General features: G+C 35.7%; 3 protein-coding genes across 3 annotated transcripts; 2 read left to right on the top strand and 1 right to left on the bottom strand.

Annotated features, from left to right (window-relative positions):
- On the top strand, positions 3,277-5,882 carry LOC109231981 (5-epi-aristolochene synthase 2-like). Its single transcript, XM_019397599.1, has 7 exons — positions 3,277-3,467; positions 3,595-3,853; positions 3,951-4,326; positions 4,403-4,621; positions 4,759-4,897; positions 5,051-5,296; positions 5,399-5,882. Exons 3-7 carry the CDS (start codon positions 4,292-4,294, stop codon positions 5,693-5,695), a joined length of 936 nt encoding a protein of 311 aa, XP_019253144.1. The 5' UTR covers positions 3,277-3,467; positions 3,595-3,853; positions 3,951-4,291; the 3' UTR covers positions 5,696-5,882.
- On the top strand, positions 3,357-4,219 carry LOC109232487 (5-epi-aristolochene synthase-like). The gene is made up of 3 exons (XM_019398258.1): positions 3,357-3,467; positions 3,595-3,853; positions 3,951-4,219. The coding sequence occupies exons 1-3, from the start codon at positions 3,357-3,359 to the stop codon at positions 4,217-4,219; spliced, it is 639 nt and encodes a 212-aa protein (XP_019253803.1).
- Positions 14,034-16,858, bottom strand: LOC109232485 (calcium-dependent protein kinase 8-like). The gene is made up of 5 exons (XM_019398257.1): positions 16,774-16,858; positions 16,008-16,096; positions 15,419-15,586; positions 14,739-14,969; positions 14,034-14,075 (listed from the first exon to the last, which is right to left on the bottom strand). Exons 1-5 carry the CDS (start codon positions 16,856-16,858, stop codon positions 14,049-14,051), a joined length of 600 nt encoding a protein of 199 aa, XP_019253802.1. The 3' UTR covers positions 14,034-14,048.

The raw sequence follows: 23,360 nt of genomic DNA, 5'->3' as shown, positions 1-23,360 counted from the left end.
TTGGTGTATTGATATATTCAAAAATTATTTCTATTTTAAATTTTCAGTTTCTAAAACTTTATTTTACAATAATAATTATTTTTATAACAATGTAAGTGAAAATATTATCCTTAATTCAAAACTCATTTTAGTAGGCTATCTAAAATTTAAAAAATTCTTTAGCCAGTGATTTTCTTTCTAGTATGACTCTATTTTGATATTTGACATTAACCATGTTAAATATGTGAGTTATTTGAATTATATGTAAGTAACCTTAAAATTTAAACCTTCTAGGTAATTATAGATAATCGTTAGATATTGTTTATGAAACACTACATGAAAAAAGGCTAACATTTTCTCAAATCTCGTAGTGATAATTTTATTTTTGCACCATTCTAATTGGTGTCATTAGAACCTAAAAATAATCACAAAGCGAAATAATAACTCGTATTTATGAGCTCTCGCAAAGCACAAAGGTTTGCACAATATGAACGATTCTTTGGTTACGACGTGACTCTTTTACTACGACTTGAATTCTTATTTGGTATGCTATTATGTTTAAAAAAAATATTTCTATTTTGAAATTTCGATTTCTACAACATTATATATATTTCAATAATGATTATTTTTATAATGATGCAAGTGAAGATATTATCTCAATTTAAAATTCACTTTAATCGGCTATCCAAATTTAAATGATTCTTTGGCCGGTGAAATTTTATTTCAGTATGACTCCATTTTGAGTTTATCGATATCTCTAGCCACAGATTTTAAATTTTGAATCCTTATACATATACAGATTTTTTGTTCTTTGAATCATTAAATGTTAGATTATTAATTGATTGTTATTATATAACATTGCATATATTGTCTTAAAATTGCCAAGCAGTTGTCACGACCCAAAATAAACTAAGGGTCGTGATGGCACCGGACACCATTGTCAGGCAAGCCAACACTAAATAACTAGTAACTTCTCGTTTTAGATATTTAAAAAATGCACTTCTTTTATACATTTAAACAATAAGGAATAAATTTTACTGAATAATTAATGATATCTTTAACAATTTTAAAATACTGACTAATCCCATAGATATCTCAGAACCCAGTGTCACAAGTACATGAGCAATTACTAAGGAATCGAATAAAGTGCAATAACTGTCCGGAATACAAATTGGACAGATAGTAAATACAATACGCTGAAAGAGACTATACTGGCTGCGGGTCGCCTCGAGAAATGTAGCTCACCTAGTCCCAGTATTATCCATGCTGCTACGCCCGGTAAGCCACTAGAAATACATATGCCTGTGCAACAAAAATGCACAGCAAGTGTAGCATGAGTACGAAAACAACGTGTACTCAGTAAGTATCCCGTCTAATCTCGAAGAAGTAGAGACGAGAGGTCGACTTCGACACTTACTAGTGGTCTAGTAATGGTATGCCAATAATATAATAAATCGAGCATTTTTATATACATGATTGTAATTCAATAGAATGAAGCAAGTAAACAATTCTTTCTTTTATGAGAAAATTCCAAATTCCTTTTCATCATTTATACATATATTCTCAAGCCGGGAAGTAACAATATCACATCAATAAATATCAATGCAAGCAATACAAGCATGCGCAAATCATGCCGAGGACGTACAGCCCGATCCAACAATATTTAAACTGTGCACTGCCAGAGGGTCGGATGGCGCGAACCATAGAAGCATCTATTACCTCGCTCGCAAATCATACATGCGATGCGGTCAAATATAAATAAACACAACAAACAGTCAATCAAGAGTTCATCAGGGAGCAATTATTCAAGGAAAAATAATTCCTCTTTTAAAAATCAAGAACGATGTCCAGTCTTTTAGAAAATCATTATACACGTTCAAAATGTTTTAAGCATTTTTAAATTGACAACAATATTTCAATTATTGCAAGTAAAGCATGCTATTGGGTCCTAGACTACCCGGACTTAAGCGTAATAGTAGCTACGCACGGACTCTCGTCACCTCGTGCGTACATAGCCCTCATAATTAACGGCACATATTCAATTCATTCACCTATGGGGACAATTCCCTCTTACAAGGTTAGAAAGGAGACTCACCTTGCTCCAAAGTTCCTAATATTTAGAACTTCATGATTAATGAAATTTTCTGTACTAAATTTTTTCTTATTTGAACTAAGTTAGAATATTTTTGTGTACCAATTATTGTGAAGCCAAAATATGAATATTTTTCACATGCCGGGAAAAATCTCTAGTAATCTCCGGAGTAATGCTTGCAAAATGGATTAAAATTATTATCTATCTATAATATTCATTAAATGGGTTGCAGAATAAATATTTTAAGAATGGGTCAAATATGGATAAAATCCATATTATCCACTTAAAAAATAAATAACCAATGGATGACCAATGAGTTTTGATCCCCCTTTCATGATAGTGACAAAGTACTTGTTTAAATCATGAAACGAAATATCTGGCAAGTAATATAATTCATAGAAGAAGTATTACTTATAAAACTAAGGACAAAAAATCGTCAAAGAAAAAATATTACTAACTCTAGGAGATAGAATTTCATGAGATAATAGCTGAGACAATTCTGAAGAATACCATGGTAAGAATTTCCTCTAATACCTATCATGTATAATAGAAAATAAGCTTTAATTTTATACCATGCCACAAGGACATTTGTGCCGTTCTTTAATTATTATTTTTAAAGGTTGGAATTTACTTCTAATATTTCTCATTTTTAATGTGAATGTTAGAAGATTTTGTGTAGGGGAGTAGAAAAAATTAACACGCAGAAAGAAAACTACTACAAGAAAGAGACAAAGAATCTTAGATAATGTGCAGCTAGAAGGGATTAAATTCGTAAATCATGGTTAGGGCTTTATTTTAGTTATCTATTATAATCTCATCCATTAATCTTTAATCACGACAAGTGTCTCCAATCCAAGTATGAACTTAGAGAAGGGAGAGATTAGGAAACGGAGGGGAGTTGGATCCCCAAGAAAGAGTCTTAACTAAGGCGGCTAGACATTTGACGTTTATAATAAAGAGTAGTTACTAGGAAAGTAAACATTATTTTACACACGTATGATGTCCCACAACACAATTTTTTTTATGTAAGAAATACTGCTCCTATTATACTGGATCAATTGAGACGCCAAGAAAGAAATCAAAAGACGCCAAGGAAGAAATATTGTATCAGTAGACTATATGATATATAGTCAAGTAAGGCAACTGAAATGAAGAAATAAAAAAACACTATAAATACTTATGCCTTCTCTTCCATTTGTGTCATCTCACTCATCACTCGACTTTCTTTCTTCCCAAAATTCTCCCAAAAATTCTCCTATCTATTAAGAGTATAACTTTTATAGCAATGGCCTCAGCTGTAGTTGGCAACTATGAAGAAGAGATTGTTCGCCCCGTCGCCGACTTCTCCCCTAGTCTTTGGGGTGATCAGTTCCTTTCATTCTCCATTGAAAATCAGGTAATTTATTAGTATTCTTTATTTATAGTTTCTTCTTGCAAGCATGTCTTGTTTCTTCTTTATGTTTTTTGAACAACATTCATTTTGCTAATTTCAGTTTTCTTTTGTGAAAACACATTATAAATAGGCTGCAGAAAAGTACGCTAAAGAGATTGAAGCATTGAAGGAACAAACGAGGAGTATGCTATTAGCAACTGGAAGGAAGTTGTCTGATACGTTGAATTTGATTGACATTATTGAACGCCTTGGCATATCATACCACTTTGAGAAAGAAATTGATGAGATTTTGGATCAAATTTACAACCAAACCTCAAACTGCGATGATTTGAGCACTTCTTCACTTCAATTTCGATTGCTCAGGCAACATGGTTTCAACATCTCTCCTGGTAAGTTCATCAAAAAGCACACCTTAATGTTGTTGTAATTATTATCAATTTATAGGAAATTCAAATTAATCTTGAGTTTTCTTTCTTGAAATACCAGAAATTTTCAGCAAATTCCAAGATGAAAATGGCAAATTCAAAGAGTCTCTTTCTAGCGATGTCTTAGGATTATTGAACTTGTATGAAGCTTCACATGTGAGGACTCATGCTGACGATATCTTAGAAAACGCACTTGCTTTCTCCACTATCCATCTTGAATCTGCAGTTCCACATTTGAAATCTCCACTAAGGGAGCAAGTGACACATGCCCTTGAGCAATGTTTGCACAAGGGCGTACCTAGAGTCGAGACCCGATTCTTCATCTCATGAATCTATGAGAAGGAACAATCAAAAAATGATGTGTTACTTCAATTTGCCAAATTGGATTTCAACTTGCTCCAGATGTTGCACAAACAAGAACTTGCTGAAGTATCAAGGTGCGATAAATTAAAACGATGAACCCTTTTTGATTGACCATATATCAAGTACTGATGTTGATTTGTTATGCTGCAGGTGGTGGAAAGATTTGAATTTCGTAACAACACTTCCATATGCTAGAGATCGAGTAGTTGAATGCTACTTTTGGGCATTAGGAGTTTATTTTGAGCCTCAATACTCTCAAGCTCGCGTCATGCTTGTTAAGACCATATCAATGATTTCGATTGTGGATGACACCTTTGATGCTTATGGTACAGTTAAAGAACTTGAGGCATACACAGATGCCATACAAAGGTATAAACTTCTTCAATTCACTTATTCAGATATTCCTTGATAGTACGTAAATGTCCTCGTGAAAATATTAAGATGAACTTCTACTCATTATAGTTGTGCTCTTTCAAAATGCCTCACCTTAATTTTTCATCCTGCAGATGGGATATCAACGAAATTGATCGCCTTCCTGATTACATGAAAATTAGTTATAAAGCTATTCTAGATCTTTACAAGGATTATGAAAAGGAATTGTCTAGTGCTGGAAGATCTCATATTGTCTGCCATGCAATAGAAAGAGTATGTTTGAACAACATAACTATTGAAATATGTTTTTTCCTAATTCCGTTTCTCGCTTTGTTTTACCTTCTGTACGTTTCTTGGTGATCTTAAACTTGATAGAATTCAATCAAAATTATCTAACACTTAAACATATATATTTTGTATTCACAGATGAAAGAAGTAGTAAGAAATTATAATGTCGAGTCAACATGGTTTATTGAAGGATATAAGCCACCTGTTTCTGAATACCTAAGCAATGCACTAGCAACTACTACATATTACTACCTCGCGACAACATCGTATTTGGGCATGAAGTCTGTTACGGAGCAGGATTTTGAGTGGTTGTCAAAGAATCCTAAAATTCTTGAAGCTAGTGTGATAATATGTCGAGTTATTGATGACACAGCCACATACGAGGTATGAGTTGTATCTCACAAACTTATATAATTATATATAATTTGGACAAATAAAGTATTGCGACAATATAAAAGCTAACCCCTAATCTATCTACCTTTCCAGGTTGAGAAAAGTAGGGGACAAATTGCAACAGGAATTGAGTGCTGCATGAGAGATTATGGCATATCAACAGAAGAGGCAATGACTAAATTTCAAGAAATGGCTGAGGCAGCATGGAAGGATCTTAATGAAGGACTTCTTAGGCCCACTCCCGTCTCTACGGAGTTTTTATCTCGTATTCTCAATCTTGCACGTATTGTTGAGGTTACATATATACATAATCTAGATGGATACACTCATCCGGAGAAAGTCTTAAAACCTCACATTATTGCCCTACTTGTGGATTCTATTGAAGTTTAGACCGCATTTGTTGCTGGTCGACTTTATTCTCCTTTGTTGAAAGAATTAAATCTATTTATTTAATTTTATCATGCTGTATAAAGTTGCCAAGCAACTGCCTTTTGTAATGGAGCGATGCACTTCCCATCGGGTTCCTTAATATCCTTGTAAGAAATAATACTACCGGTACCGTTTGTTTTTTATTTCATTTTTTTATTGCACATATTAACTTGAATATGTTCTACCCATTGTCCCCAGAAAATAATTCAATATTGAGATATTAATTTGACGAGCATAACTGCCAAACAAGATGTAAAGCCCTGCAAGTTTTGAATATTATTTTGATCTAATTTAAATCTTAATGACATAATTAAGGTACCCTGAGAGTACAAGCACCTACTTGGACTAAATAAAGTGTTTAACGAGTCAAATTTTGCCAAAAATGAAGCTGGAAAAGATCAAGGTAATCATACGGGATGATATGTGTGATTTTAAGAGCTTCTCTTGGTTTAAGATATGCACTGACTTGGAAATCTAAGTTAAGAATTTGTTATGGAGAGATGAGCCACCTGAATTGAGCCACCAGAGAAGGTTAATACAAGCTTGCAATTGCATATTATAATGATAGCTACATAATGATTGCAAGGGTATTCTCTTTCAGTGATCAATATTTCTTAAGTACGGAATAGATGATGTAGCTTTACATCAACAGCTTAATCTCTCTGTCTCTTTTTTTTTCTTGATACAATGTCTCACCAGTGTTTATCTCTTTTTCTTCTTTCACTAATTACACAGTAGATCTAAAGGAACTACGATGTACTACGTAAGTGTCGAGCCTAACCTCGACGAGGTAGTGACGAGGCTATGACAGGACACCGACGTAAATAAGCCTGTGCAGATAACAATATACGTACAACATAACAACAAATAAGGCTAAACATGTACTATTGGGAGGGGACATGCGAAAGGGTGCAAAAAATACGATAACTACAACAGGGAATGATAACAAGAAACAGTCAACAAGACTTCAACAAGTAAAACGAATAAACATAATAAATAAAACTGCACGGCATCACCTTTCGTGCTTTTACTTCAACAAGTAAAACGAATAAACATAATAAATAAAACTGCACGGCATCACCTTTCGTGCTTTTACTCTCAACCTCACTATAAAACAATAAGAACGGCACGACATCACCCTTCGTGCTTTTACTCTCAATTTTATCATGAAACAATAGATATGGCACGACATCACCCTTCGTGCATTCTCAAATACGGCACGACATCACCCTTTGTGCACTAACACTCAAATATGACACGACATCAGCCTTCGTGCATTAACACTCAAATACGGCACGACATCACCCTTCGTGCATTAACACTCTCCCTTACCATATAACAATGAACATATAATAATAGGGAGATAGAATAAACAAGGAAAAACCTTACGTCAACAATGGTTCCACAATACCAACTTCAACTTCAAAAACAATACTCAATTATCACAAATAGCCCATACATGCGGAAAGAACGATCAATTTAGTAATTAAATAGTCTAAGCATGGATATCATGATTAAAGAAAACAATAAATTACAAGAACAGGTCTCACCCGCATGCTTTAACCCAGCAACAACGCATAAGTACTTGTCACCTCACATATACGTTGTATCCAACATTTAAACAAGTAGCAAATAAGAAAACAAGTCCTAACCCCTCAAGTCAAGGTTAACCACGACACTTACGTCGCTCCAAAGACCAACTCAAAGCTCAACCACAGCTTTGCCTTTCAAACAAGCTTCTGAACCAACAAAATCTAGCAAATTATCAACAAAATGGTTCAACATAAGCCTTTTTTTTTTCTTTTTCACTCTTTTCTTTTTTTTTTTTTTCAAATTTTCTTTCTCTTTCTTTTTAGTCCCTCAATTAATTTTATGGCTATGATCGTATCCGATGGGGATTGCCTACGTATCATCGGGGCTCCAGACCAAACATGCACACGAGTCCAAAAATATCATACGAATTTGCTTGCGTGATCAAATCGCCAAAATAAACCTAGAACTATGAATCGAACACCAAATCAAAAGAAATTTTCAAGAAAACTAGAACTTCTATTTTAACAATCGGACATCTTAATCACGTCAAACCAACTCTGTTTCTCACCAAGTTTGACAGACAAGTCATAAATATAGTAGTGAACCAATACCGAGTTTCAGAACCAAAATACGGATCCAGTATCAACAAAGTCAAACATTGGTCAAACCTTTAGATTCATTAAGCCTTTAAACTTCAAAATTTCGACAAAAAGCGATAACTCGAGCTAGGAACCTCCGAATTCGATTCCGGGCATACGTTCAAGTTTCAAATCACGATACGGACCCACCGGGACTGTCAAAATACTTATCCGGATCCATTTGCTCAAAACGTTGACCGAAGTCAACTCAAACGGATTTTAAAGGCAAAAATTCATACTTTATCAATTTTTAACATAAAAGCCTTCCAGAAAAAGATCCGGACTGCGCACGCAAATAGAGGAAGGTTAAAATAAGGTATTTGAGGTTTCAAAACACGGAATTTAGGTTTAAACTCTACATGACCTATCGAGTTATCACATCATTGGAGTTTATTATAGCATTCTTAGCTTGTTCTGAAGTTGCATCAGGAATACATTGTATTATTTGAGAACCATAATTTAATATATAGTGTTCTGTGATTTTAAAAATTAAAGTATGTAAGTTACTCTTTTGTTATTAATACAAAATTCTTTTTTGGTGTATGACTTGTTGTATCGAAGTTATATGAATGACTAGTGCATTTCTTCGCGCTTCGGGCGATCATAAAAACCTTATTAGATACACACGATAAATTTTTTATAATATCTGAATATTAAAAATATGTTAAAGGTTATTTTTAGCTTTCAAATCCGAATTGATTATATTTCAAGTTCATTATTAAAGTAGTAAAAACATAAATAATTTACAGGATAATTTTTTGTAATTCCAATCGAGATGAATCAAATACAAATTTTGTATACTCGGGCAAACGTTAGTTAGTTCTACATATTGATTAAAGTACATATATAATGATTTGACCATAATTATAGTTTAAAAATGTAAGTTCATACTAATCTTATTAAATTATGTGGTCGAGAAACAATCTTATTAATGCATATGGATTACTCAAGACCAATGACACTATTATCCTTAAATTGTTAATCTAAGTACTCATTTTTGACATCCAAATATAGTAGATGTTCCCTTGACATTAATTATTGTATCTTTTATCTCCTCCATGTTTTCTATCGACGACGGTATCACCTAAAATTTGAGTGATCTCTCTCTTTTTTATATTTGACCTCTGAGTTTTTTGATTTGTATCCATGTCAACCACAAACTGTAGTTAATCGTCCAAACAAAAGTACTGTGGACCTTTATTACTTTTGAACTTGTAGGTTATAGATGTAGTACTACTACACAACGCCAATAGCCTTAGATATGTCAGTAAGTAAAATTTATTTATACTATAATAGTTAGTTTTAAGTCACGTTTTAAGCAATGTAAAGTTAATAATTTATTGTTAATTTTTCTTTGGTTATTGATTAACACTGTAGTTTAAAACTGCAAAACAACTATTTTAGGTGAATAGTAATCAATCATTAGGATGAACAAGCAAAGTTTTATTGGAGTTGATGAACTTTAAAAGGAAAAAAATAATGCATAATCCACATACTATAGGAGGTGTTTTGGCTTCATCAAATAGAATGAAAAAGAGAGCAAACTTTTTGTAATAGTTTGGTGAAAAAACAATTAGATGAAATATTTCATCTTTATATGATGGGGAAGGATCCTCGACATGATTAGTCATACAAATTAGTGGGCTTGAAATATATATATAATATAATGCAAGGAATTTTTATATTCCTATGCCACATAAGAAACCTTATTACCCTCAATATTTAAGGTTTGACTTAATTACACTTAGAATACCAAATTACCAATTCTATACCATAGTGTATTTAGCACATTATTTGCGTGCGCAGAAGTATACTAGCATTATTTTAAACATTGGCATTGAATTTAGTACATTAGCAGCTGACTACTGTACCTCTCCTTTTTAATATTCAAATCTTCCAACCGATAATAAAACTCTTCTTAATGACCCCTTGTCAACTTCATATTACTATATTCCCCAAAATGCAGATTTTCCCAGTGCGATCCCAGACACACACACACATACACAAACCCCACACCCACCCCATACAACCACCCCCCATCAGAAAACGTGTCTTTCAGTTTCTTTTCCATTGCAGATGTCCCATTTCTGGTTCATCTTCCCCATCTTGTTCAATTCCTACTTATTTGATATCTTAACTAAAAAAAAATACGAGGAAATTGAGTCGTTTATATGGGGAAAAGCAGAGGAATTGTGACAGTATTTCATTGAAAAGAAGAAAGAGTTATAATGGAAGCAAAAGCAGAAGATTTGTAGAAGTTCTAGTCGTTTTCGATTTGTGAAAACAGAAAACAAAGCATCTACAATCAGAATATAAATAATCTACAATTTATCTACAAAATATCTACAAACTGGGTACATTGAATTTTAATATCCCAATTCCCATTCAATTGTAGTTTAATTGGGATTTTCGACATAATTGCATTTTTTGCAGAAGATTTGTATAAGTTTTAGTCATTTTTGATTTGTGAAAACAGAAAACAAAGCATCTACAATTAGAATACAAATAATCTACTATTTATCTACAAAATATCTACAAAACTGGGTACATTGAATTTTTATATCCCAATTCTCATTCAATTGTAGCATAATTGGGATTTTTGACATAATTGCGTTTTTTCAGACGAACTGAGCTTTTGATTTGTGTCTTAAGCGAAAATATCGAAGAACAGATCTGAGCTTTTGAACAGATTTGATTTCGACGAATTGAGCTTTTGAACAGATTTGATTTGTGGCTAAATCAATTAGAAGATTCTGTTCCTGAATTTTACCAGGCCTAATTAGGAAGATTCAGCTACTAATAATTATTATTTAATGAATGGTATAATAATTGTAGAAAAAATGTGGACAGGACGAGTGAATTAGAAACTATGATAAAATTTCATATATGGTATAGGAAAAAAAAAAATCTCATAATGCAAACATTAAGGGAGACCAAACATAGCATAATCCATTCAATGAAAGTTAACAATGGTTAAAGAAGTTATAAAATTATTGTTTCCTCTAGTATTAATTTTTTACGAAGTTTTAGCATTCACCTTTATCTTATGAATATTATATTTTTTTACATACATAAATACGTATATTCCCTTTGAAAATTAAAATTATTTATTTTTATAGCTTTTCCATATATTTTAAATGTCAAATGAAAAAAGAAAGAGAGAAAAGTTATTAAAAAAATTAAGGAATGTAACTTAAATGCAAGATAGGAGCATTTACATTCGTATATTCACTTCCTTTCCTTTTCTATGTTTTATTATTTATTCAGTATATTTAGATTCTTTTTTATTTGCTGCGCTTTTATTTTTCTCATTAATTTTCCTCTTTTTCTCTTTCTATGCAATTCTCTGTCTTCTTCCCTCACCCTGTAATCCGCCGCCTCCTCCTCCCCATTCTTTTTCGATCATCACAGCAAAATCTATCCTCTACTCCAAAAAAAAAAAAAGCAAAGAATATCACCTAAGCTTATCCGATCCTCCACTAAACCATCCCATTTAAGACTCCAAAAATCAAGCAGGTGAGTTAAAATGTAAATATAAATAGATATAGTTATTCCAAAAATCTGTCAATAAAAGCAAATATGTAAATAACTTGTTTCATTAGATGAATAAAACTGCCATTGATAATGAACATCAGCAAGACCATGTTACTTATCCGCAAGTCATGTTACTTTTGGCTTCTGAAAAGGTTTTGTCGACGCCATTAGAGCAACATGTACATCCTATTACAAACTCATCAGCGGTCGCAATAGTGAAAATTTTAAAAACTAAGACGACTTACCGCAAATCAAACACACTGCATAAAGTTAATCAATATAATAGTAGGAGGAAACAATGGAGGAAAATGCAATTTATAATACATTAAGCAAATGAGGGTTATGGATTAGAAAAGTTATAATCCAAGATGTAATTTATAACATATTCGGAAAAAATCTAAAAATGCCACTCAACTATCAAAAATGACCTATCTATGCCATCCGTTAAAAGGTCGCTATTTCCATGCCACTACCGTTACACTTTTGGCCTATTTATGCCACTGTTTAGTAACGGTTCCATTTTTTGATTTTTAAATAATAAGAATTAATTTTTCAACCCCACATTTGCCACGTGTCTTTATATTACTGGTTCTTCTTTACTTGACCCTACATTTCTTTTAACCTGATTATGTATAATTAACCAAATCCAACCCGATAAAATCCAATCACATAAGCGAAAACTAAACCCTAGTTATCTCTGGGAAAATGACACTTCCATACTTTATCACAGCTCCTCCAGCGACTGAACCAACTCCATGTTTTAATAAGAAGTTCAAATCCTCCTGCTTGTCATAAAATTTCAAAAACGACCTCACAGGTGAGTAGTAGTATGTAAATAATAATCCAATAAAATAAAATAAATTACTCGTTAAGATTTTGAAAATATTGCCAAAATGATCGTGAAAATCGTGATTAACGAACAGTTAAGTGTTCTGAGAGGAGTTAATTAAAGGGAGGGACTGGGGGTAACCTGTAGTAGGAAAAGAAGACCAGGTTCATCAGTGCTGGGATTTGGTTGGTCAGTTTTGGGGTCGGAAGCTCGGGCAATCATGGGCGTCTTAAAGGAGGAAGACATTCTGAAAGATTACGGAACGAGGCTGCAGACGGCTGCTGAAGAGACGATATTGAGGTTGAGGTGGAACATGTCGCCGGAAATTTTACAGGTCGCAATGCGGACAGCCTCCATCTCCTCAAATGGCAACAAAGGTTAAAAGAAATGTAGGGTTATCTAAAGAAGAACCAATAATATAAAGACATGTGCCAAAGGTGGGGTCGAAAAATAATTTCTATTATTTAAAAATCATAAAATGAAACCGTTAGTAGACAGTGGCATAAATAGGCCAAAAGTATAACGGTAGTGGCACGGAAATAGCAATCTTTTTAACGGATGATATAGATAGGCCATCTCTGATAGTTGACTGACATTTTTAGGCCTTTTCCGTAACATATTAAACAATTGGGGGTTACGGACTTGAAAAGTCACAACCCTCGATCAAAAGATGTGAGTTATGGTTGTGAATTTTTAAAATAAGATAAATGATTAAAATAAAAAAGAAAATGCCAAAAGATAAGAAAAAAGATAAATAGAATTCCTACACTATGGGGATGCCACATCATCTTGCCAATTCCCTCACTTTCTTCTAAAAACTAGTATACGTACCCGCGCGATGCGCGGATCGATTCAAAGAAAAAAAAAGAGTGGAGAGAGATAATAAAAACATATGTATATTGATCGGTAAAATATTTATTCCTCATTATGAGTTATAAAGTAATAATAATAATATCAAAAAGTTTAATTTCTTCGTAAGGCATAAAATCAACTAACTCATTTAGCTCTGCTAATTTATCCAGCGGCGTGCCACTAACTTTTAATAGGCTACCTGACAACAAAAGAAAAATTAAAGAGAGACCAAAAAAAATACTCCTTCTAATCCATAAGGAGTTAAAATATGTCTCTACATTAGTTGATCAAATAAATCGACCAATTTACTTGAATTACCATCAATAGAGTTTTGAAGAACCTCAATTATCAGGGGCTTAAATTAGATGAGAACTAATCATTATAGTCTGCTATATTGAAAGATATAGTCTACTCTGAATCTTGTAACCACAAAAGCTGCTAATGGCATATGGAGCCTATCCGATATCAAAGAATAGATGTAATTTATCGGAGAAGACGAATCTCTAGTAAATTATTCAACATTTACAATTGTCTTTCAGATCCTATCTTCATCAAGGATATCGACTAACGCTGAAAGAATAGTACTTGTTTGCAATAAATACTCTGCAATTTGTAAAAAGCAAAAAACATGATTAAAGGACAAATACTGTAAGACTACATTTGCAATCCAGTCTAGAATATAAGATTTACATCACCCTCGTCCATTTTGAATACTAAAAACATGATGCAAATGAATTGCTTTAATAGAAGTCAGCACTTACTGCTACAACCACAATATCATAAATCAGGAATGTATAGTTACAACCTGCATGATCAAATTCATACAGATCAAACAACTCCAATAAGTATTTAATGTTTAAAGAATAATGATATTTCCATGTAGCTTCAAAACTTTGAACTTCGAACCTTTCTTACGGCTAGGCGTTTCTTAATAGTAGCAGTGCAATCTTAATCCCTGTATATGTTTCATTTCTATTATCAGTCCTTAATTTGCAAGATTAAAAGCTAAGCTAAGCAAAGCCATTATCAAAAAGGAGTTAAAACAACAATTTTGCTTCAAAAAGTTAGTTAGGAGAAATATATCTAATGAGTGATGTAATATTTTTGTATTGCTTGTACAGATCAAAAAAAAAAAAAGGGCAACCCTCTTTTGTACTATTTTACTTAGTAATAGTAATGATGCAAGTCAAAATAAAAAAGAGATTCCAAAAAATACCTAAAAGTAACAATTTTAAAATAAAAAGTAATATTTTTAGTACCTATACAAATCAAGGATTGGACTATACATAAGTATTTTCGAAGTAGCTACAATAAAATGCCATGCTGGCTTGTAGTAAAGTGACTTTACAAACCAAAATATCCTTGTATATGTTTCTCAGAAGATAAGAGAAGGAGAAAGAATGATGCAACTTTGCCTTAAAAAAGTTAGTTAGGAGAATTATGTCTGATAGCTACTATATATAAATATTTTTGTACAGTTTCTGCAGATCCCGAGAAAAAAGAAAGAAAATAAAGAGGAAAAGAGCAACTCACTTTTGTACTGTTTAACACATCTGTAGAAAATAATGACAGGTTTCTCAATTAAGCATAATGATAATAAGTTTTAGAAAATACTTACCTTGTCAGTGTCAACATCATGCATAATGGCATTGATGACTTCCTCACTGTTTCCATCATCCTCATCACTCAAGGCACTGCGCAGCTCCTCGATTTCTATGTAGCCACTTTCATTTCTGTCAAAAAATAAAAACGCTTTGTGCAGATGCTCATCATTTGCCATTTTTCTTAGATGAACTGATACAGCGACAAACTCCGCGTAATTTAAATATCCATCTCTATCAACATCAGCCTGTAAGAGCGAAGAGAAGATAAAAGTGGGAACAATTATAATAATCACTCTATCAAAGAGCAAAAGAATCCCAGAGTAAGGAATTTCTGAGAAACAATAAGAACCCAATTAGGTACGCAAGGAAAAGTGCGAGGCTTCTCTTATGGCTATAGACAGATTCACATTGAAAGTCATCACAGTAAAAATAAAATAGAAGTTTTGTTGGTTCAACTTATGCTGATCTAATATATATAGAATCAATCATTTATAGATATTATATATATAGCAAGTTTAAATATTTAACCGTAATGCCTGACTTCCCTTCTAAGCTGAAATCTGAATATTTTAAAGAGAGACGAAGCAGACTGTAGCATTAGGTAGTATTAGTAACTTGATATGTATGATATATTTAGCCCTTTAAAGTATAAGAAAATCAAACCGGGCGAAAATAAAGGCATGAGAATGCTTACGGCTTCCATGAGAATCTGAAGATCAGCATCAGGAATCTGATGGCCCAGCTTTTGAAGACCAATTTTAAGTTCTCCAAGGTTAATCTTGCCTTTCTTTCCTGTATCCATCTGGTCAAATGCTTCCTTCATTCCAGCCACTTCCTCTGCTGACAAAAACTCCGCGATAACCTGTGCATGCAATGAAAGAAAGCATAAGATTGAGAAACTTTTGTGAGAAAGCAGAGAATCTTTGATCATTTTGGGCTTCAAATATTAAGCATATATGAAGATATCCTTATGAGAGAGTGCAGAATGCTAAGAATATGTATATAACTGCAGGGAAAAGTGTATATTTACCTTTTCTTGAGCTTGTTCATAACTGAAAATTGTTTGAGCCTTGTTTTGACAGTCTCGCCCAGTGAGACGTTTGGTGCTTTCTTTATATTTTGTAACCAAGTATGCTCTGCATTCAAGTATATGAGCCAAAGCCCAAAGAATAAGTCAGTAAATCTATATTAATATTAAGATATTGTAAGTTTTATACAGAAAAAAAGAAATATATATCTATATTGTCTCTCTTTCTGACACCAACCCTTTCTTTTATCATTACCATATTTCTGCCCATTTTGGCTTCACAATTGACCTGACGTAGAAGAGCAGTAGTTTTACCGGCAAACATTGGACCAAAAATTACCCAAGCTAGATAAATGGGTTTACAAAGAAACAGGAAGAGCAATCTGTGATTAATAATCAAGAGTGAAATTCGTATAAGCACAAATTCGTTTACCAAGAAACAGGAAGAGCAATTTGTGATTAATAATCAAGAGTGAAATTCGTATAAGCACAAATTCGTAAGCTAAATGGGTTTACCAAGAAACAGGAAGAGCAATTTCTGCACAAACTCGTATCTGACTTGTTTTGTAACAAAAAAAAAACTTTTTTGGTCAAAAGTACAATCTGGCCTCTTATGCGTCAATTTTCAAAAAAAATCAATTATACATTAGAGATCAAAGAAGCCAAATAACTGCTGAAGAATGACCCAAACCAAAATGATCAAAGTAGTAGAAAGTTAATTGGATGGTTTGTAATGAAAAGTCCATATTGCAACACAAAACAATAATTCCAATAGATCACATAAAATTTACTTAACTAATAACTTATGCAAGTCTACGGTGAACATTGATAGAGCTTTTGAGCCATCCAATATCCATGATAATTATAAAGAATGACGTTTGTTAATTAGCCCAAGAAAAATCAGAGATAAAAGAAGATGAAGTAGGAAATATGGAGTATTTGTAAGCAGTGAACAAAGAGACCCTCTGTAAGCAACAGTTATGCAAATCGCAAATCTGCAAACAGTGGATTAAAGTTCATACCGTTGTTCTCGGGAGAAAATTTAGGCCGTTTCTGCTTTTGTATATCCATTCGATTTTTTCTGGTTAATTTCTTCTCTTCTTCCATGTCAAATTGAGTCGTAACTGGCCTAGTTGTGAGAAGTTGTAGAGCCGTCTATTGAAGAGAAGGCAGTTGATGATACAGGCTTATACGACGCTTCTTTATTGAAAAAGTACGTGTAGTTGTGGAAGAACCACAATTTTTGCAGTTTTAAGCAGTTGCTACACAGTATAGTCAATCGTGGGTTAGACAGTTGAGGCTATCGTGATTTTGCAGAGAGAATTTAGGGTAAGTTGAAGGTAAAAAGTTTTTACCTAATATTGTGGAGTAAAGGGTTTTCACATATAAAATTATTTAATAATTAAAAAAAACGTGAGAATTGGAATTGGAGTTTGTTTCTTGGAATGGGAGTAACTATATTTCTTTTTTCGGTTTTAATGAAAAAACGTGGGAATGGGAGTAAATTGTCCAATTTTTCAGTTTTTTTTTTTAGTTTTAAAAACGTGAGAGCAAAGCTATGAATAACTGAATTTGTAAGTTTTTTTCTATTTTCAAAATTTTTTGAAGCTCCAAAGTTATTGGAGTTTTGTCATAAAATTTGATATGTGTTCACATTTTGTTTTGACACTTGGCATAATATCATTGATTTGCCTCTCTTTTTCTATATTAATAGATTAAACTCCACTGCAATGTCCGAATGTTGCCGATCTAAAGTTTCATTCGCAGGTCCCAAAACAGATTGAAACCAAAAAGAAGAGCAACATCAATTCAAAATGATAATTATCAGCCAAAAACAACACATAAATGAATCTCCAGGAAAAATTAGAAGAAGAAAAAAAAAAGGATCAATAGAATCACATCCAAAGAAACAATGTTGTAGACAAAAAACTGTAAGAAGATAAAGAACATGGTAAATAGAATGAAGCCAAAGTGAGAATATTTTAGGTAATAAAACTGTAAAAAGCTACGAAACTGGTAAATAAAATTACATTCAAAGTAACAATTCTCTATGAAACTGGTAAAAAAAATTACATCAAAGTAACCATTCTCTAGGCAAAAGGGAAAACTGGAAAAAGATATTGTCACGACCCAAAAACCGACCCGGTCGTGATGGCTCCTATCGTTAAACTAGGCCAGCCAACTTATTTCCAAATACTCTATATTTCATTTAAAACTTAAGTGAAACCATATTTTTAACAGAAATCCGATAAAAGAGATAAAGCAAAAATCAAAACAAGCGGAAAAATACAAGCCCGACCCCGGGTGTCACTAAGTCATGAGCAAAATACTACAACGGTTTGAAAGAAAACAAGACTAACATAGTCTGAGAATAGCCAACATAATACACTAACGAAAGATAAAGAAGGAGAAGGCGGGACTGCAATCGCCAGGCAGCTACTTCGCTATCTCCAAGGAAAAGTCCACCACTGAAATGATCAGCAACCGCTACCGTAACCCGAGATACCTAGATCTGCACACAAGGTGCAGGGGGTAACGTGAGTACACCAACTCAGTAAGTAACAAGTCCAAACTATGGACTGACAGGTAGTGACGAACCAAACCTCAACAGGTAATATCATTTAACTGTACAGAAAAGTAGGCATGCTTGCAGTTCAGGAAAAAAACTCAACAGTAACTAATGCAGTCTGATCAGTACGGAATAATAAGCTCAGGAAATCTCTATGTACTAATGCACAGATAGCATGATCAATGTTCCGTGTACCTCCACTCACAAGTGCTCAACCACTCGGAGTAGTATATGGCCATCCGGCCCAGGGAAGATCCATCCCGGAATATATATATATATCACTGACCGCAGTCATCCAGTACCGAGGAAGGCCATTCCAGCCCTGTGGAGAAGATCCATCTCCAAGTATAAATACTTCGGACAAGATTCATGTCCAGAGAAGATCCATCCCTCAATATCATCAACTGCGCTCACTGGGGTGTGTTACAGACTCCGGAGGAGCTCCTACAGCCCAAAAGCTATCAAAATCATCAGCATTAGCGCTGCGGCGTGCAGCCCGATCCCATATACTGTCACTCACAACCAGGTTCTCGGCCTCACTCAGTCATCACTCTCCAGTCTCACACACATGGGCTCACAATGTCATGATACTAGCCCGAACAATGATATGATGTGCCAAATAACAATAATCGAGACTGAGGCATGATATATAATGCATGAACATGACTGAGTACAGAATATCAATGAAGATAATGATATGACAGCAAGAAACGACCTCTCGGGTCTCAACAGTATCAGCATGAAGCCCTAACAGGATATCTAGCATGTTTTTACAGCACATTTACTTAGTCACATGATAGAAACACAGATATCAACAAGAAAGAGTCACTAAGCGGTACCCTGGAATGATCCAGGCAACATTTCTCACGGTGCACGCCCACATGCCCGTCACTTGGCATTTGCGTCACCTCAACAGCAATCATAGAACACGTAGTTCGGGGTTTCAAACCCTCAGAACCAAGTTTGGAAGCGTTACTTACCTCATGCCAAGCCAAACTCTAGCCCGCGACGCCCTTGCTTCTCGATTCGGCCTCCAAATGCCCCGAATCTAACCAAAATCAGTATATAACCATCAATATACGCTAAAGGAATGAAACCTATACGAAAATTATAAAATTAACTAAAAAATCCCAAAATTGTCCAAACCCGACCCCCGGGCCCACGTCTCGAAATTCGATAAATATCACATCATAAGAATCCTCATCCATCCATGAGTCCACACATACCAAGAATATCAAAATCAGACCTCAAATGGCCCCTCAAATCCCCAATTTAAACTCTCTAATTCCAAGCCCTAATCCCCCAATTTTTAGCCTTTAAATCCCACAAAATTTCATGTCTAATTAGTTAGAAATTACCATAGAATCGAGTATTGAGTTCAAAAACCTTACCTCCAAGTGTTTCCCTTCAAATCCCTCTTCAATCCCTCTCAAAAAGCTTCAAAACCGCCTGAAAAATAGAGGAAATAAGCTGAAAATCGCGAAGACAAGAATTTATAGTTCTGCCCAGGGGTTCCGCATCAGCAGTCCAATACCGCACCTGCGACCAAACGTTCGCATCTGCAGAGCTTCACTTAGACTTCCCATCCGCATCTGCGATCAAGCCACTGCATCTGCGGCTCGTAGGTGCGACTAACCTTCCGCATCTGCGATGCATCCCCAATCACTGGCCTTCGCTCCTGCGATAAAAATGCCGCTTCTGCGGCTCGCACCTGCGGTCCCCAATCCGCAGGTGCGGTTATGACAGAAGCACAACAGCTTCAGCTGCAAACTCTAACTTCCAAACTTCCCGATAACCATCCAAAATCATCCCGAGGCCCCCGGGACCTCAACCAAAAGTACGAACAAGTCATATACCACTATTCAAACTTGTAACAATCTTCGGAACACTCAAAACAACATCGAATCATCAAAAAACCCTCGGATTCAAGCCTAAGTATTCCAAAACTTCCGAATTCCGCAATCGATCAAAAAGTCTATCAAACCTCATCCGAATGACCTAAAATTTTGCACACACGTCAAAATGACACAACGGACATTCCGACCCCGATATCAAAATTTCACTACCAACCGGAAAACGCCAAAATTCCAATTACGCCAATTCAAGCCTAAAACTACCACGGACCTCCAAAATACATTCCGATTACGCTCCTAAGCCCCAAATCTCCTAACGAAGTTATCCGAACCATCAAAATTCACATCCGAGACCTTTTTCACATAAGTCAACATCTGGTTGACTTTTCCCAACTTAAGCTTACTCAAAAGAGACTAAGTGTCTCAAACCTCTCCAAAACCACTCCGAACCCAAGCCAACCAACCCGATACCACATAATACAGCTGAACAAGATATAAAGAAGCAAAAATGGGGGAAACAGAGTGGTAACTCATGAAACGACCGGCCGGGTCGTTACATCCTCCCCCTCTTAAACAAACGTTCGTCCTCGAACGAGTCAAGAAACATACCTGAAGCCTCAAATAGGTGAGGATATCTGCTCCGCATATCTTGCTCGGTCTCCCAAGTAGCCTCCTCCACAGGCCGACCTCTCCACTGCACTTTCACTGAAGCTATATCCTTTGATCTCAACTTTCGGACCTGCCGCTCCAAAATAGCCACTGGCTCCACGTCATAGGTCAAATCACTGTCTAACTGAACCGTGCTGAAATCCAAGACATGAGACGGATCGCCAATATACTTCCGGAGCATAAAAACATGAAATATCGGATGCACACCTGACAAGCTAGGTGGCAAAGCCAGCTCATAAACCACCTCCCCTATCCTCCAAAGCACCTCAAAAGGCCCAATGAACCGAGGACTCAATTTACCCTTCTTCCCAAATCTCATAACACCCTTCATGGGTGAAACCTTCAATAGAACCTTCTCCCCAACCATGTAGGACACATCACGAACCTTCCTATTAGCATAACTCTTTTGTCTCGACTGTGCGGTACGAAGCCGCTCCTGAATTACCTTCACCTTGTCCAAAGCATCCTGCACTAAGTGTGTACCCAAAAGCCTAGCCTCACCCGGCTCAAACCAACCAATTGGAGATCTACACCGTCTCCCATATAAAGCCTCATATGGAGCCATCTGAATACTCGACTGATAACTGTTGTTATATGCAAACTTTACGAGCGGTAGAAACTGATCCCATGACCCTCCAAAATCAATGACACAAGCACGCAACATGTCCTCCAATATCTAAATAGTGCATTCGGACTGCCCGTCTGTCTGAGGGTGAAAAGCTGTGCTCAACTCAACCTGAGTACCCAACTCTCGCTGCACGGCTCTCCAAAACAGTGAGGTAAACTGAGTACCTCTATCTGAAATGATGGAAACTGGGACACCATGCAAGCGAACAATCTATCGAATATAAATCCATGCTAACCGCTCTGAAGAATAAGTAGTACACACAGGAATGAAGTGCGCGGACTTGGTCAGCCGATCCACAATCACCCAAATGGCATCGAACTTCTTCAAAGTCCGTGGGAGTCCAACTACGAAATCCATGGTGATCCGCTCTCACTTCCACTCTGGAATATCTATCTGCTGAAGCAAGCCACCCGGTCTCTGATGCTCATATTTCACCTTTTGATAGTTGAGACACCGAGCTAAAAATCCCACAATATCCTTCTTCATTCTTCTCCACCAGTAATGCTGTCTCAAATCCTGATACATTTTCGCGGCACCCGGATGGATGGAATACCGCGAGCTGTGGGCCTCCTCCAGAATCAACTCCCGAAGCCCATCCACATTGGGCACACATATCCGGCCCTGCATCCTCAATACATCACAAATAGTCACATCTCTAGCATCGTCGTGCTGAACTCTGTCCTTAAGGAAAAGCAAATGAGGATCATCATACTGGCGCTCTCTGATGCGATCAAAAAAGGAAGACCGAGAAACCACACAAGCTAAGACCCGACTAGGCTCCGAAATATCCAACCTCACAAACCGATTGGCCAAGGCCTGAACATCAACTGCGAGAGGTCTCTCCCCAACAGGAATATATGCCAAACTGCCCATACTCACCGCTTTCCTACTCAAGGCATCGGCCACTACATTGGCCTTCCCCGGATGGTACAAGATAGTAATATCATAATCCTTTAGTAGCTCCAACCATCTCCGCTGCCTCAAATTGAGATCCTTCTGCTTGAACAAATGCTGGAGGCTACGATGATCAGTAAACACCTCACAAGACACAACATGCAGATAATGCCTCCAAATCTTCAACGCGTGAACAATGGCGGCCAACTCTAGATCATGAACGTGGTAGTTCTTCTCATGGGGCTTCAACTGACGAGAAGCATAAGCAATCACTCTACCCTTCTGCATCAACACACACCCAATGCCATCTCTCGAAGAATTACAATATACTGTATATGAACTTGAAGCTAATGGAAAAACTAATACTGGAGCTGTGGTCAAGGCAGTCTAGAGATTTTGAAAGCTCGCCTCACACTTATCCGACCACCTGAAAGGAGCACCCTTTTGAGTCAATTTGGTCAAGGGTGATGCTATAGATGAAAATCCCTGAACGAACCTATGGTAATAGCCCGCCAAACCAAGGAAGCTGCAAATCTCTGTGGCTGAGGACGGTTTGGGTCAACTCTGAACTGCCTCTATCATCTTCGGATCAACCTGAATACCCTTACTGGACACCACGTGCCCCATGAAAGCCACTGACTACGCGAGTACACTAGAATATCATCAATGAATACAATAACGAATGAGTTGAGATAAGGCCGAAACACGCTGTTCATCAAATGCATGAACACTGCTAGGGCATTATGATGTTCTAAACGTCAATACCACACAAGAGGGGGGGGGGGTAATTTGTGTGGTACCCAATTTTCGCTCTAGAAGAACCTGGTTCTTCTAGATGTACTAACTACTGCTATTTGTGGAATAATAAATACAGAAAATAAAGAACATAGAGATTTTACACCTGGCTCAAAAGGTGAAAAAACCACGACCTACTACTCAGTAGGATTTTCCCAAACTTCCACTAAAATCACTGAGCCAAAACAGCATTTACAAAAC

The sequence above is a fragment of the Nicotiana attenuata genome, chromosome 9 (assembly GCF_001879085.1).
Source record: "Nicotiana attenuata strain UT chromosome 9, NIATTr2, whole genome shotgun sequence".
Classification (NCBI taxonomy): Eukaryota; Viridiplantae; Streptophyta; class Magnoliopsida; order Solanales; family Solanaceae; genus Nicotiana; species Nicotiana attenuata.
Note: the sequence above shows the minus strand (reverse complement) of the source record. Positions and strands in the feature narration are given on the sequence as shown.